Source organism: Numenius arquata, chromosome 2, assembly GCF_964106895.1.
Source record: "Numenius arquata chromosome 2, bNumArq3.hap1.1, whole genome shotgun sequence".
Taxonomy (NCBI): Eukaryota; Metazoa; Chordata; class Aves; order Charadriiformes; family Scolopacidae; genus Numenius; species Numenius arquata.
Genome location: NC_133577.1, coordinates 25,124,119 through 25,141,144, shown reverse-complemented (window position 1 = coordinate 25,141,144; position 17,026 = coordinate 25,124,119). Strand labels below are relative to the sequence as shown.

At 35.6% G+C, this 17,026-nt stretch overlaps 1 protein-coding gene and 1 pseudogene across 1 annotated transcript in view; both read right to left on the bottom strand.

Moving 5' to 3' along the window:
• Positions 1–17,026, bottom strand: part of RYR2 (ryanodine receptor 2) — a 440,097-nt gene that overhangs the window by 134,044 nt on the left and 289,027 nt on the right. The window contains exons 33-43 of the mRNA XM_074144589.1: positions 16,106–16,266; positions 15,277–15,436; positions 14,915–15,001; positions 13,894–14,120; positions 12,198–13,002; positions 11,466–11,666; positions 11,240–11,345; positions 6,983–7,126; positions 5,227–5,500; positions 2,034–2,148; positions 1,318–1,450 (exon numbers count right to left, since the gene is read on the bottom strand). Of these exons, the coding sequence (XP_074000690.1) occupies positions 1,318–1,450; positions 2,034–2,148; positions 5,227–5,500; positions 6,983–7,126; positions 11,240–11,345; positions 11,466–11,666; positions 12,198–13,002; positions 13,894–14,120; positions 14,915–15,001; positions 15,277–15,436; positions 16,106–16,266 (2,413 nt within the window). The remainder of the gene's footprint in view (positions 1–1,317; positions 1,451–2,033; positions 2,149–5,226; positions 5,501–6,982; positions 7,127–11,239; positions 11,346–11,465; positions 11,667–12,197; positions 13,003–13,893; positions 14,121–14,914; positions 15,002–15,276; positions 15,437–16,105; positions 16,267–17,026) is intronic.
• Positions 163–263, bottom strand: LOC141462693 (U6 spliceosomal RNA; annotated as a pseudogene).

Genomic DNA, 17,026 nt, shown 5'->3' with positions numbered 1-17,026 from the left:
ACCATAGAATAGAATTATAGAATATCACTAGTTGGAAGGGGCCCATAGGGATTATCAAGTCCAACTCCCTTCTCACAGGACTTCCTAACGCTAAACTGTATGACTTAAGAGCGTTGTCCAGACATTCGAACTCTGACAGGCTTGGGGCTGTGATCACTTCCCTAAAATATGGAACACACTGTGAATTTGTGTGTCGCCCTTGCACAGTGGCCATGCTAATCTTCTCTGTATCGTTTTAGTATATGTGCTGCCAAAGAGAGCACCTTTGGATGTCCATTGGATGTCTCCTGTCCCTTTCCAACAACCCCAAATTAGCAGACCTGCTCAGATGACAGGAGCCTGTCTGTGGTGCTCTCCATCAGCTTAACCACTATGCAGAAAGTGAAACCTCAGAGTTTGATCAATTTGCTGCCAAAAGATGAGTGTTTGTAAAACCAGGAGATCAAGCAATTAAGATATGTAACTATGCCTAAAACATTATACAAAACAGTGAATGCTCTAAAGACTAAGGCATTCATAGATAAAAAATTCTTTCAGCTTTAAAATATAAGATTATATGTTATCTATTTCTTAAAAAAATGGCAGTCGTTATAACATTAGAAAAAGTCAAGGTTTTCATATTAACACTCCAAATGCATTTTATTTGGGCACTTGCTCTCCAAAAAGATTTTTAGTGTATGCTTCTGTCCTGTACCTATACATTAATAAGCAATTTGTGATCATTTAAAAAAATTACTATGATGATTCTAAATAATTATATCTTTTGAATTATAAGTATTAAATAAATTAAGAATTAAATAAAGGATAAATATATCTCCTCTATAACACTTCAGCCTAGAAAAGAAAGGCTAACATTTTAAGAAAATGTCAAGGTTCATTTCTGGGCATCTGTACACACATACCCAAGCAAATGAACTCTGTATTTCTCCCACTCTCATAGGTGTACTGAACAGTCAACAGAAGTAAGGCCTAATGAAATGCTGCCAATACTTATTTATTATTCTCTTCATCAAAATCATGATTTTATTCTGTTCCTCACAATGTGCAACTAAACACTGACTCTGTCTTAATGTTCAGGCACATATAAAAAAGCATATATTAAATTATCTCAACTTAATGCTAGTGTCAGGGGGTTGTTTGGAGTTAGCAATACAGTTAATGAAGATATTTTTGCACTGGATAAAGGAGAAACTTCAATGCAGAGGGATGCAGAAAAGCTCAGGTGGCTATATATATATATGTACACACAAAAATCTGCAGATTTTTAAGATTTTGGTTTTGGTTTAGAATCTCAAAAGCCACACATTTATTACTTACCAAGGCCGACACTGCTGTTTTCCAATAAATAGCTAAGATGATCAAACATAGCTTTTTGATTCTGCCTGCTGATGCGGCAAAAATAACATAGAAAACGACAGCAGTTTGCCACCATCTTTGGAAAAGTGATTTCCTAAGAAGCAAATAAAAAGAGACTGAAGTTCAGACTCTAAGACAGGCATAAAACTTGCAAAAGATCATTTATGTAACAATCTTTTAACCCACTAATATTTAGGCATTGTATTCATTGCTCCTCATTGAAGTTTACTGTTCAGGTTCTGCCCTGGAATCAACAGGACTTTCTCAGCAAGTAACTCCTTAAGTCCCAAAGATCATGGTATAAGCTTGAAAAACAAGAGCTGGATTCACCCATAAATTGTAGATTCAAACGTGAAAGAATGCAAATGCTGATTCACAGAGTAATATTGCATCAATTTTTAATTAGTTTCTAAAAAGATCTCTCCTTTAAAATCCAGTAAGTATATAGAGTGCTATTTGCAGTTTTTTCTTTAAAGCATCCCAAATGACAATGCTAATTATATCTTCCTTTACAATGGAAGAATAGATTCTTCTAAAAACTTAATCAACAATTGTGTTAATAGAAGTTAGTAAGAGGTTATGGTCTCAGTACCTCCAGTAACTGCTCAGCACCTTACAGGATAAAGCTGTGAACAGCTACATTCTAAACTCTCTCTTCTAACAGTGAATTGCTTTACCTTGGATTCTCCTCCACCAAGCACATTTACCATCACTTCCATGACAGTTTCATGCATGCCTAAAGCTCTCATGAGATTTGGATGTTGGTAAAATACTTTATTATTCATGATGTCTCTACAGGAAAACAAAATAAAAAATTGAATTAAAATGTTATGGACCAATAGTTTACCTATTATGTTATTCGCAAAGTTGATTTACTGTGCAATTCTTCACCACCTGAGGTGAAAAATTACCTCAGAGACTTTTCAGGTTGAGTCTCAATCTCCCCTGATTGTCTTTTTCTATGCACATTGTGGATATACCTGACCTTTCTTTTCCCATATTATAGTTATTGCCCAAACCACCACTTGATTACATCAGAGTAGGATGCTCTTCTATTTCCATTAGAAATTCCACTCCAGATATAAAAATATTTTCTGACAAGAGCATGATCAAAACTGCTGTATTAAATTTTAAATTCAAGTAATCAATATTTTTGGCAAAGCATTGTTTTCAGAATATTTTAGCCTTGAGACATTTGACATGTGCCATCCAAGCCAAGAAAAAGCAATTGTAGGGAAAGACAAGGTATGTCCAGCTATCCTCTAATCATCAGAAACAGAAGCTGCCTAAATATTAACCTTACTTCATGAATTACTGCTCAAAAAAACTCTTCTCTCCTACATATTTGAGTAGAACAGATTTACATAATTTAAAATCAGATCTGAAGAATATAATGTCAATATTTTATGCAGATGTGTTACGTCCAATAAAAATCACAGAATCACAGAATGATATGGGATTGGAAGTGACCTCTGGAGATCATCTAGTTCAACCCCCCTGTCAGAGCAGGTCCACCTAGAACAGGTTGCACAGGAACATGTCCAGGCGGGTTTTGAATGGTTTAAAAAGTAATTAGATTTCTAAAAACTATAATTAGTCTTGAAATCACACACAATTCATAAATAAATGTGAAAGCATTCAGATCATGGGAGAAAAGGACTAGCAAGCCACTACAGAAAATATTGTTGACAACTGTTTAAATCTCACTGTGTGTTTTACAGCAGTCTTTCTTTTCTGACCTAAAGCTCCTGCAATCAGGCAAGGAAAATTTCAGCCTCATAAAAGATGAGGCATGAAGAGGACTGTTCCATCACCCTAAAAGCTACAAATCTGCAACTATCAGTCATGCAACAGAATGCATGCAGTATGTCTAATGTAGGTGACGTTATCAGAATCTTTGACTCCCAGTAACTCCAAGAAAGATTAGCTGATCTTTTTCCCCCAAAGCCTACAAGGGGACTTTGTATCTGCAAAGGTGGATGAGAGAGATGTCTCTCATCCATCTGCAGAGATGACAGAGGACAGGCCGTAACTCCAAAATCTATCCATACCACACCTCCTTTCTGCACTAATGCTTCATATGCTGTGGAAAAAGACCTCAATGATATCAATCTGCCAAGTCATTCTCAACTCTGATTGGTCTATGGCAGCTTTTTTTTCTTTTTTTTTTTACAGAAATAATACAGTACAGAAAGTCAAAATGTCACCTCAGGAGCTGGCCAGCAATATTACACTACTTTGGAAAGTATATCCACTTTCAGTGTTCTGTTTAACTGTGTACCGCATTATGAAATGTAACACTTAAGAAAAAAAAAAAAAGTCTTAACAACATTTGTGAGCAAACTGAGTTTTTAACAACATTTGTGAGCAAACTGAGTTTTTAAGCGGGAATGAGTGACATTTCCATTCCTTAACTGGAAGAAAAGAATACTTTCAATTTGCAGCAAAAAACTTGGCATTTCTAAATAGGTGCTGGAGCCCAGATTGGGCTATATAAGGTACAAATGACACTGCTGGGTAACCTACAAGATAAACAAGACTATGATAGAGGCTACCAAGAAGGGTGACAGGAACAGGCAGTAAGAACACTAGCTTAACAGAAACTGTTTGCTCTTTCTTACAGCAGACTTTCACATATAATCAAAAACTTTGTTAAAACTAAATCAGATTCACAAAATCTTAGCTTTTAATTCATAGCAGAAAATATTGAGGAAAAAATTGTAAAAGAATAAAAAGAAATCAGGACATGAAATGAAAATTCCTCCAAGATTGTGTTTTTCCCAGGCACAACAATGCCAGAATCTAGTAATCATTCACTCATTTTAGCTTAACTGAAATGTAACAACTCAAATTTGAAGTACAAAGGTAGATTTAGAAATACCAGCATTTTGTGTCTCGACTGGTGATGGACTTTCCCCTTTGCCAAAGCCTTAGCATGAGCGCACTGAACGTTGCAATAACCAGGGAACTTTAGTGGGGCCTGCTGGCAAGCTAAGAAGTAGGCATTGTTCATAATGACACTACAAAATCACATATAGACATTATTTGGATATTTTATGTTTTCAGTAAACTCAAAAAAAGAAAAAGGTATGTTGCACAACAAAAGCTTCTCTTCTCCTCGCATTCCTGGCATTTCTTAGATCATGCTATCTTTAGTTGTCATTCCCTTGCTGATTCAGGATTTCCAATAGATCACAGCTGATGTTTAATCTCACCAGACATCTCAGACAGTAACATTTCTTTGAAAAAAGTGAGAGAAAAAAACGAACTCTTTGCTACAAGAGATAATCAGGTTTTCTTTACTGTTTTCTCCAATTGTACTCTTTTTTAGGCTGTATTTCACTATTATTAATCATATAATTATGAAAAATAAGACTAGGCGAACTACTTCATTGCTCAAAAAGTACCAACTGAATTCCATGCAATAAAAATATGTCATATGTACAAACACAGGTAGAGACAACTCTATTAGCTGACTGCTGGAGGGAACTGTGTGTGTCAACAGCTACCAGTCACTGCATTCATATAAAATGGACAGTATTCTTGACGAGATTCTTCACAGTCATATTGTTTAAAATATTGTAACAAGATATATTTTGTAATATCGTAAAACATTACATACATGTTTTCAACTTTTCTCACAAGATGTGTTACAGTTGTCATTTGCGTCTCTCCAAAAAATGATGCATATAATGCTGCAAAGGCTGTATCTTGCATGAGAAGATACTACACAACCGATACCAGTGTTTGCATTTACACCTATATAGGCTTTTCACATTCAAACTTCATCTATAACCTCGGCCATAGCCATACAGCAAATAACAGCAAATATCTGTAAATAAAGAGATGTTACACACTCCAGTTATTTACCCTAATCCACGAATCATAAGTTTCTCTTCCTCCTTCCCCATTCTGACACTAAGCAAGGAACGGATTTGGCCGAGAGATGCCAGAAGATTGATTGTGTCTTCCACAGACACACTATTGATGGTGTAGGTCTTCGGCAGGGCTCGAACCAGACCACCAATACCATCATACTGGCGATGTAGCAATACAAACATGGCCCTCACTAACTCCGGGTCTTCTATCACCGATTCCTGGGCCCAGCGTACCATTGTGTCTGAAATCAACTGCTGCAGAGTAGCTGTGAAGAAAATACACAAATCACAAAATTACCATTAATTGCTCATCTCTCTACTGGTAGTCCATCAGAACCCATTATGCAACATGAAGTGGAATTAATTAAATTCTTAAGAAGCATCTTTTGCTAGTATTTCTTTAGCAGACTATCAAAGAAAAACAAAATCACACAAGAGAAGCAGAAACATCTCAAAACCAAAAGCCTATATTTAAAGTTAAAATACAGAAAATAATCTGATAACATAAAAAATTACAAAGACATACAAGATGCTCACAAAGTCACGACATTTATTTCTACATATTGCTTTCAAGATTTTCCAGTAATTCAGGTCTGAGAGTTTTTCTTACATATTATGAAGTAAGACTGGAAAAATATACTAGTAGCACACATAAATGCTGTATTAGTTATTTACATGTCTAAGCTCTGTATCCACTGAAAACTTTATAATGTACACATTCTGCATAGACCCAGCCTCTAATTATCCCTGCCTGATAGATGTTATTTCAGTTATAAACTGCAAAGCTAGAAGGCACACTTTTAGAAGGACAAAAAAATTTCTACGTGTATAATGCTAAGCTAACACTAATAACTGGCAGCTAAGAAGCCATCTCATTATACGTACTCTAAGGAAATCTTCTCATCCCAGAACTTTAGGCACTGACATTAAGCAATCAAGTTAAAAGGTCAATATCCCTAGGAATTCTGTGTGGTCAACGATGGAAACCAAGTGTTTTACCAAAGTCAGAACACCTACACTGTGTGCCCAGAAATTCAATCCTGCTAGTAGGGGAGCACCATAAAAAATTCGGACATTTGAAAGTGCCACCCACCATAATAAACGCCAAAAAAAAAAAAAAAATCATAAAAATAAAATCAGCATTGACAAGTGAAAAATAAACAAAATTCCATAGTCAGTTGGCATTAAGTGGAGAACTTGGATGCCACTGGCAATTATCCTTATCAAGATGGAAAGACAGAAAGTGTCAGAAAAATGACAGAACAACAGTCACAGTCAGCAAATGTTGAATTTTAGGTTGGGAGGAGGCTTCTAAGTACAGCTTTGCAAATTACGGTCTAATTGCACAGTCTTCTTTAATGTGGTAATCTTCATGCAAATACCAACTGGAAGCTGCTGCAGCTGATTTTATGAGCAAGTTCTCTTAATCAGGACCTTGCTACAATTCTTAAGTCTGCGCTAATTCTACAAAAAGCAAAATACATTCTGGAAAAATTATGACTTGAAAAAGGATCATGGGCAAAAAGCCAGTAGAAGAAATTTTTCACTACATCCCATTGGGAAACAAATCTGCTGATCACAAATATTCCATCTGAGCTTGTTTTGAGTCAGAGCTACAAGCTTTAAGGTGCACAGATGTTTCACTGAAAATCCACCTTGTTTTGGCTGAAAATATATGAAGAACTTCCTCCCCTGCTTCTTTTGCCATATGGAATTAGGATACAAGAAACTGATAAAATTTTACTTACAGGATGTCTTAGCATCATCGTCAACTGGCTTCTCAGCTTGCTTCTTCTTCAGATATGTAACTTTTTCCATAAGGTATAGGAGGCGACCCCTAATGGTTAAATCATTGCTTCCATCCAGGGTTCCATCTTCATCTAATTCAATTCCTGAAATAAAAAAATATACACTACATAGTAAAAGAATAAAACTAAACAAGTTACAGACATGTTCTGTATCTTGTGTACAAACATAATCAAACTGAACTATGTTGTTCTGCTCTGTTGGAACTATAGAACAATTTGATGTGGGATACGCTTAGCCAGCAGTTTGGAACAAGCACAGATATGTATAAGGCAGGAAACTGCAGATAAGGATCATGTAATCTTATTAATTTATTGTATAAATTGTGTGTTATTATACATAAAATATATAGTAAATATTTTTATGTAGTCAGCTTCCCCAGTATGCATGATTCCATGCTAATACTGATGCCTGTGTTTTAGACATATGTAGCTAATTAGTGTAGACATTATCCCTACTGACATAATATGATTCAACTGATATTAGTAAAGACTAAAAGATTTTTAGGTAAAATATATCATAGAAGTGAAAGACCTAGAGTTACAATAAATATAATTTCTAGTTACCAGTCAGAAGAAAGTAGCCACTTTCATAATACGGTGGCTGTTTCAGGATATTCCTATAATAAGGTATAAAAATGTAAAAAATGCATGTGAGGCTTTACAGAATCACAGAACAGTTGAGGTTGGAATAAGCCTTTAGAGATCATTTAGTCCATCTTCCCTGACCAAAGCAGGGTCAACTAGAGCAGATTGCTCAGGACCATGTCCAGTCAGGTTTTGAATATCTCCTAAGGTGGAGACTCCACAACCTCTCTGGGCAACTGGTTCCTGAGTTCCATCATCCCTACAGTAAAAAAAAAAAAAAAAGAAAGTAGAATTTTCTGTATTTCAATTTGTGCCCATCATCTCTTGTGCTGTCACTAGGCACCACTGAGGAAAGTCTGTCTTGGCCTTCTTTACTCCCTCTGCCTAACAGGTATTTATACACATTGATACCCAATCCCCCCAACGAGCTTTTACTTCAAGCTAAACAACCCCTGCCCTCTCAGTCTCTCCTTGTACAAAAGATGTTCCAAGAATTTAATCATCTTTGATGGCCCCTTCCTGGACTTACTCCGGTGTGTCCATGTCTCTGTTGTACTGGGGAGCCCAGCTGTTGGCTTTCTTTGCCACTAGGACCCACTGCTGCTCATGCTCACCTTGTTGTTGATCAGGATCCCCAGGTACTTTTCTGCAAAGCTGCTTTCCAGTTTGGTCCCCAGCCTGTCCTTGCTGCATGGGGATATTCCTCCCCAGGTGCAGGACTTCGCGCTTCCCATTGCTGAACTTCATGGGATTCCCATCAGCTCATTTCTTTCATGTTTTCAACTTTATTCGTTCATGCATACATTGTAAGGGAATTAAAAATCTTGACCTATATCTATTACTCACACTAAAATAAGCTCAAAGTAAAAAGGTCATTCAACTATTTTTTTCTGGGTTTTTTAGTTTCCAATATAAGTTCTAAAGTTAAGGGGTTTGTGGGAAGTTCTAGCAGTCTTGAATTTTATAGGATGTTTCTTCACATTACATCGTTCTTCTCAATTTATTGCATCTAGTTTAATTGTCTGATTTTTTTGCATTAAGTACAGTTCCATTTCCATGGAAAAGTCTTTTTTTTTTTTTTCATTTTGTCCTGAGAGTAAATGATGCTAAACTAAGGGAGGATCACCAGTAACTTTATATTTTATACTAAGTGATATTACAAAATGGTTTGAATGGCAGTCTCCTCAACCAAACTAATTAACAGTAAAGACACTAAAATGTCTCATCAATTAGAACACAGAGATGCTTTAAAATTACTAAAATGAAATGTTTGTTTTGCCACAGTTATGCTGTTTCCTGAGCTCTAGTTGCACTTTTCTGATTTGCAAACTGTCAATGTAATTGTCTCTCAACCATTCCACAAGATGTGAATCCCCAAATGCTGTCTGGCTAATCAACCAAACAAAGGACTCGGGATGTGTAATTGTTTTACCTATTTTGCAATAGCCGTATTTTGAATATACAGAGTGAGTAATTCTGCTCTACTGTAATGTATCCTCCAACCCACAAAATTAATTTTTTACTTGTAAATTATGTAAATTACTATTTCCCCATAAAGAAAAGAAAAATAATGACAAAACTAGACCAAGTAATAACAGAGGAGAATGATGATAAAAGACTAAGGAAACATGGAAAAACCAAAGAGAAAGATAAAGCTTCTACTCCTTTCAAATGTTATTTATAAGTTCTTTATTTCCTCTTCATTTCCTGTCAACTGACAGTTTACTTTGAATTTTCCATTTTTTTTTCTTTTTTCATTTAAAATAAGAATATTTCATTTTAAGTATCATAATGCACCTTCATCAGCTTTGTGGATGATACAAATTGGGAGGAGCAGAAAACATACTCAAGGGCAGGAAGCAGAAGTGCACTCTAACAGCAAGGAGAGCTAGAATATCCTGTATTAGCAGAAACATAATCACTAGCTCAAGGCAAGTGATTATTCCCCAGTACTCAGCACTCATGAGATGACATCTGGAATACTACATCTAGTTTTGGGCTACCCAATACAAGAAAAACATTAAAAAGCTGGAGAACACCCAACAATGGCCCATCAAGATGATTGGTGGCTGGACCACTTGTCCTATTAGAAGAGAATGAAGGAACTGGGTTTGTCAACATGCAGAACAGAAGCTTTATGGTGGACCTTATAGCAGTCCACCAAAACCTACAAGGAAGTTAGCAAGAAAATGCAGCCATGCTCTTTTCTGAGGGGAACAAGATACAATTGTCAATCTAAACCAGGCAGGGTTTCAAACTGACAGAAAATAAAAAGAAAAAAATCACCATTAGGACACTCAAGTCCTGTGACACTGAGCAACCAAGTCTGAGTTCAGCATTGACTCTGCTTTGAGTAAGAGGCTGCATTAAAGACCTTCCATGATATTTGATACCTTCATGAATCTGTGATTATTTTAGTAACAGAAATATCTTTGAGATGGACCAATTTAACCAAATTGTCTTGTGATACACAAGGATATCAAACTGTGCTTGCTCTACCAAGAAAGAAAATTCATGTGTTATGAAGTCAGATATTGATGGTGTGGCTTTGTTTATTTGAATATTTTAAGGTAGTAAATTAAATAATTAAACATGCTATTTCCAGTTAAACTCAGCTGAATAAGGCATGCAATTTTGGAGGTAAAGTACAGAGATTCTCCTGTCCAAAGCTCCTTCCCTGACCAGAATATTAGTTAAAAAAGATATTATCATACATCCCTGCATTAGCTTCTCCTAGCTGATGAGACATGAAGTGGAAGTTAAGCTGCTTGTCTGCTTACGGTGTCTGCTGTCTCTTTTACTTATTTTTTTAAAATAGGGTAGTGAAGTTAAATGAAGGGATGAGCATCCCCCAAACAGGAAACCAAGACAGTCCTCAAGGCAAAATGTAAATAAGCACGCATTCCGAACAAAATACTCTATAACTGAATTTGCAGTATTTGTGGATATAAGCTTTACATTTGAAATACACATTTTGGGGCTTAATTTTTATATTGGTATTTTTGTTTTTAAATTTTTATTATATTTCACATTTTAATATGAAATATAATTTAATTTTTTTATTAACTAAAGCAAAGAAATCAAAACCACAGAAATTTAACTGCTCCTTTTGATTATTAGTCTATTTCAATAGATAATAAACTTCTATATCTTCATTCATGTCTGAGAAGAGTCAGCTACTAATATTTATCTTATATTGTTGTTAACATGGCCATAGGCAATTTGATATAGCAAAGCTAACCTATAGCAACCTATGCAAGCGAGTGCAAGGAAGAGGGCATAGGGCAGAGGAAATCCTTGAATAACAAGTGAGATACTGTGTTACCCAATACATTAAGCCCAAAGAAATTCCCAGAGTTGTACGGGTGAAAAATACCCCCTTTCCCTCACAAAGCAAAACACTGTATTCCTTTCCAGTTTGACCAGATATAAGAAGAACATTTTCTTGGTTTTCACTACAAGCTGATTATCTTTACTTTATAATATTTCTAATTGATATAGTGTAATCTATAGACTATTTAGTTGGTGTTTCTTATGTAAAATTATCTATTAAAAATTGCTTCTAAAGCTAATATAATTAAAAAAGTAAAAATCTTCAGTAACAAGACTTACCACAGTGCGTCATGAGGTCTTCATGGAAATCCAATAGTTGATCCCGAATTTCTTCAGGGCAAGGACAATCACTTTTATCATCTTTAAAGTTCAGCAGCATATTAATCTTAAAGAATACAAAAGAAGGGCAAACGACACTGATCTCTAAAAGGAAAACCTTTAAAATCAAGCAGAACTCTCCCACACAGAGCACAACTAAAACTAAATTGCCCATTGTAAGCTGTACCTGCTCCTGAGGTGGGGATCGAAATTCTTTTGTTTTTCTAGCTGTCAGGGCAGCAGACATGTTCAAGGCCTGCATCACTTCATTGTACCGGAAGCGTTGATTCTCTTGAAGCTTAGCCACAAAATCATCTGAAAATGCTACAATGGCTTCTATTCGGTGTCGTACTTGGCAATCACACAGGTACTGGAGTAGATGACACATCTGAGATAACAGTATTGTAAGAGAAAGAAGAGCTGGCAATCTAAGAAATATGTTCTGTATATTATGCAAATAAGGACGGATTCTTTACAGCAGCAGTTAGTATCAAATAAAGTGACTAAAGTCTTTAACGCTGTCATTTATTACATCTGACGTAATCCTACACCAGGAAAATCTGGCATCTGCAAGAGATTTATGTGCCTCAGGCTAATAAAAGTCTTACTTATATAAGAGAACGGGCTTACTCCTTGCCTCTAGGGAATTTCTTTTCTGTCTGGATCCATAAAAAGGAAGAATACTCTGTTAATGTTATTGAGAAAGTAATTCTATTTCATGAAACAGCAGTAGTTTGATCTATGGGGAACAAGTTTATAACATCAGGAAGATACTAAATCTTGCCATTTCCTGTAAGGAAATTACTGCTCTATTTAACTAACATCAAAATGCTGTATTCCTTGAAAGAGAAATTACCAACTGAAGAAAAAAGGATCTGTCAAGAAATGGGAACAACTACCATCACAGCAGTATTGTTACCTGTAATTTAACAGGTTCTGGAAGTTTCATCTGAAGGAGTCCTTCCTTTGGCACTTGCTCTCCTCTGGTTTCTTCCTCTCCTTCTTCTGACTTGAGCTCATCTGAACTCAGCTCCTTCTCTGAGAAATCAATTTCATCCTCCTCCTGGCTCACTGCTTCTTTGAAAACCCGGGGCTCAATCAACTGCAATATGTGTTTCAGATCCTCATTGTGGAAGATTCCCATAATAAGGAGAGTATAAAAGAGTTTGATGAGAGGGACAAACAGAAACTCTGTAGAACCTCCAACCGGATCTCTGACATGGAGGCTGCCCTCCTGAACAGCTTCAGTCAGCATCTCTATGGTTTTGGCCTTTAAGATTTCCAGAGGGAATTCAGGACTGAATTGAAAGCATTCACTACTGATGCTTACAAAACTTGGAGAGGAGAACTGCATTCTTGGCCTTAATGAAGTGCTAAGTCCTATACCAGGGAGGCCATGTTTTTTGTTTTCATCAGGAAACAAAGTAATACTCTTGGTCTCATCTGTCATTGGAACTATAAATTCATTATTCATCATTAACCTGGCAGTTGCATAGGTATTGAGATGGATATCAATAAGTAAGTCATAATATCCTGCACGTAATAATCCCGGCATGTATTTATTCTCAATAGCATACAGGAGCTGAGATTCATCCACATGGCTACACATAGCATGGGCCACTCGGTTGTTGCCTAAAGCACAGACAGCTGAATATAACCGGAGGGTATGGTAGTGAAATTTCAGCAATTCTTCTTGTTCTGTCAGCTCTAAAATATCAATTGTTCTGCAGAGGAAAAAAAAAAAAAAAATACAGTAAATTCCTTATCAGTGCAAAAACTTACTTCAGTGAAGGAATTAAAATAAATTAAAATTAATATCAGCTTTCATGTGAGAAACACTGTCAACCTAAGAATTAAGAACTAAGAACAAAGTTCAAATGGGAATTTATTCAAGTTACTCCTAAAGTTCAACTACTTTCAGTGGGGAAAGATTAAAATTATTTACTTAACACAGAATAATTCTTCATACTACAAACAATAATTTGGATAACAGCAAATGAAAGTTTTAAAACGAGTATAAATTGAGATCCTTTACTGTTTTTAGATCTGGGGTTGCAAAATGGCAACAGACTAACCAGTTCATTTGCAGAGGATTTGGGAGTGGAGTTATTTGTTTAGAATTCTTCCCTAATTTTTAGTGATTTCATTTTCAGTTTTGTCTCTGTCAAAATGTTGAGGCATTTGAGTAACCAGGAAATTACAGAGTTAAATTTCTCCAATTGTTTAAACTAAATTTAGGAAAATTGAAGTAATGGAATAATTAAATTGGTCACAAATCTTAAAAAAACCTCTACAGAAACAGATCTTTTTCTATCTTCCAGATTATCTTTAATAATTCATAAACAGAGTTCCTTTCACTTTCATTCAAAACCTATATATGCTATTAAAGTGTTTGGAGAGAACCTAGGAGAGGTTGGAAACACAACAAAAGGAGGCAGATTTTAAAACTTTGAAAAATAAGATTAATTTTTAATATTAGCTAAATAAACACACTGCCTTTATTTACATGTGTTATAAATACAGAGGTGACCTTGGGCTTTTCTTATAGAAATTGTATATATCTAGCTTCATAATCCCAGCCTAATTCTTATATACTTCAATACACAAACATCAACCTGTTTTCTTCAGGAATATGAAGGGCCATGAACTGCAAAGGATTTAGGCACTGTATCATCCAGCCTTGACGTTCACTGATCCGAGAGACATCAACCTTCAAGAAGTGGTTTGGCACTCTGCTCCAAAGCACATGAGTCAGAAACTGGACATGGAGACGTGGAGGACATTGAGAGACTGGGTTCTTGTGTTCGCTTTTGAATAAGCCAGCAGATAATGGCATTACATTCTGGAAAATTCCAACAGAAGAGATGATCGGTTTTATTATCTTTACCAAATAATTTCAAGAAATATATTCAACATACAGTATATTGAAGTACAGTGCACAGGAAATTAACATTTTCAGTAGTTTGTAAAACCAGCTGGGAACTGTTGGCAGATTAGCAGCAAAAGAGCATTGCCCACAACAATTTTTTCAAAATAGCTAAATTTGAAATAGAAGCTTGAATAGAATATGTGGTCACTTCCTTGGACCAGCGATCTGAACTCCACTCTTCTTTTACCTCTTCTGATTTCTTAGAAGTCCATGTATTCAAAGCATGCAAGGAAACTTCAGCTCAGTTTACTGAGTTTACTGACGTTTACAGTTTACTGAAGCTGAGTTTACACTTGAGTGTATCGTTTGAATGTACTATAAAACTATTTTAAAACCCTAACCTAATCTGCAGATAAACCGGTAATCCGTTTGTAGAATAAGAGATTTGCCTTACTGACCCCGCTTTCGTTTCATCATGAAGGACGAGATTCAGAAAATTCAACAGGACTTTGCAATATCCTCTGCTAATTCTAATCAGTTAAAACCCTTCTCATCCAATGTACTGTCTTTTAAATACACAAAGTATTTTAAAATGAGTTAAGAATAAAAATAAGTGACAATAGTGCAAACATTTGGAATCATAAAAGTGTGCCCAATACCAAGAACACATTGCAGGCAACGAATGACCAAAAAAAAAAAAAAAAAAAAAAAGATTATTTGATATGATATATTAGACCAAAACCTGCACAAAATGAAGCATTATTTACCTTTATTCTTCCCAATTCAAACTGGAAAACGTTGGGGCTTGTAGCTTGAGCAAATACAGCAGGAAATAACTTTGTACTTGGTTCAACCTAAATCAAATATGCACAAATATATAACCACTGAAGACAGGAAAACACTATTACTTATTAGCCCTTCTCGTCCCCAAATGTCTGTATTGACAGTCAATAAGTGCAAGCCTTTGAATAAAACCCCAGAAAATCCAAGTAGGAGGGAAAAAAAATCATTGCCATAACAACCACAATTACTTTTTCTTCCAATCTGGTAAAAAAGTTTCTAATAAGATGCAATCTGATGATCTGGTTTTCCCCATTCCCACTGGAAGACATCATCAAAAAATACTGACCTGATAGTACGTGCCTAGCTCCTTGCCGTTAGCTGTGAAGGTCAGCAGGCCACTGGCAGCATCAATTAAGCAACCAATCTCCAGACCATTATTATTACGTCCTTGTCCAGGGCTCATGCTCTCTCCTGCGCACACCATATAGCAGTTGCTGCGTTTTATACTGAATGTCAAAAGACAAATTTATTTATGGATGGTGTGTAAACTTTACATAGTGGACTAAGAACAACTTAGTATGGCTGAAACCAACAGCGCCTTGTGGCTGAAAATAGCAGATCCCTCCATAACTAATGCCAAAATTCAATGAAACCTAGACTTCATAATTGAAAAAATAAAAACTGAAGATGACAAAACATGAACAAGTGCAAATCTTTTGTAAAATTCCAAGAGACAAAACTGACTTTGCAAAATAATGTTTTAAATCATTTTAGAAATTAACCATAACATATAATTTCTGGCATGGATCACAACTGAAGTGCTGAGAGGAATTCTTGTACTAATTTTGATCTGCTCAAAACCAAAAAGTTCCAAAAATACTACAAGGTATTTTGCTCTATTTTGTACCAGTCCAGAAGTCAGTATTTACAGGATCATGGTCTGAAACTACATAGAAAAGCTATTTTACGTTTCAGTGCCTATTGATTTGATTAGATTACTACTCCATTGTTTCTTCACAAGCAAGAGAAGAAAACAAGTAAAGTTAAACTTTTACCTATTGCTTTGTTTTTACATCAACCCAACTACATTAAATAGGGTGGATTTAGAGTTTATAAATTGTTAGTTGCTTTTATGGGTATAAAATATGTATCTTTTTAAGAAAATTGTAACCAACCTCTCATGAACCTTCCCTTTTTCATCTCCCAGTGTAACTGTGACAGTACGCACTCTGTCCAACTCAAAGCTTGTGTCATACTGGTGAAAGTCAGATGTAATCCAGCCCACCCAGACATTAGCAGGTTCTTGACCCGGAAATATTCTCACTGAATAATAGTACTGTCAATAAAAAAAATAATGTCAATGAATGTAAGTATTTGGTTTCCAGTGTATCAGTTTGATTCAGAATTAATGTATTGTTCTAAAATCTGAAAACATTATCTCTTCAAAAGTAGCATAGACTTGTTTCAAGTGCAATTCATAAGCAAAGCAACAAAAGAATATAAACACAAATCAAAATACAGCCAACAAAATATGTATGTTAAAACACAAAATGTAAAAGATTAAAGTTGCGGCTTATACGCTTGTGTTGTAGGCTTCTGCATCATAGCATTGTAGGCTATTTTTGTACTGCAGCTACAATTTTTATACTGTAGGTGACTCAGTCTCTAGTATCTAATATCTTTTAGAAAGAGGAGAATGCATTCAAAAGAGAAGTATTTTTTCCATTGAACATTGAAGACTGAGTGCTTATGCTTGTCAGAGGAAGATGCACAAAACCTGCACAAAACTTTCACTGGGAATTTCATGAAATAAATGCTTAGTAAAATCAGCACAGACGCTTTCAAATGGTCCTGAACATTGACCTGACATTAGCTTAATGCACTTTTTCCCATTTATTCCATTATTCTACAACTATTTATTCTTCCTCTTTTATGTTTCGTGTTCTTGACAGTAGTGTCAAAAATAGATTCAATTAATTTATGGTTTTCCACGTAGAAATTGTTTTAGACTGATAATCAAGTCAAAACAAAAGGAACATAGCGGTCTCAACTTCAGTAGCACAGGGCTACCACAGGCATTTTCCCTGTAAATTAGG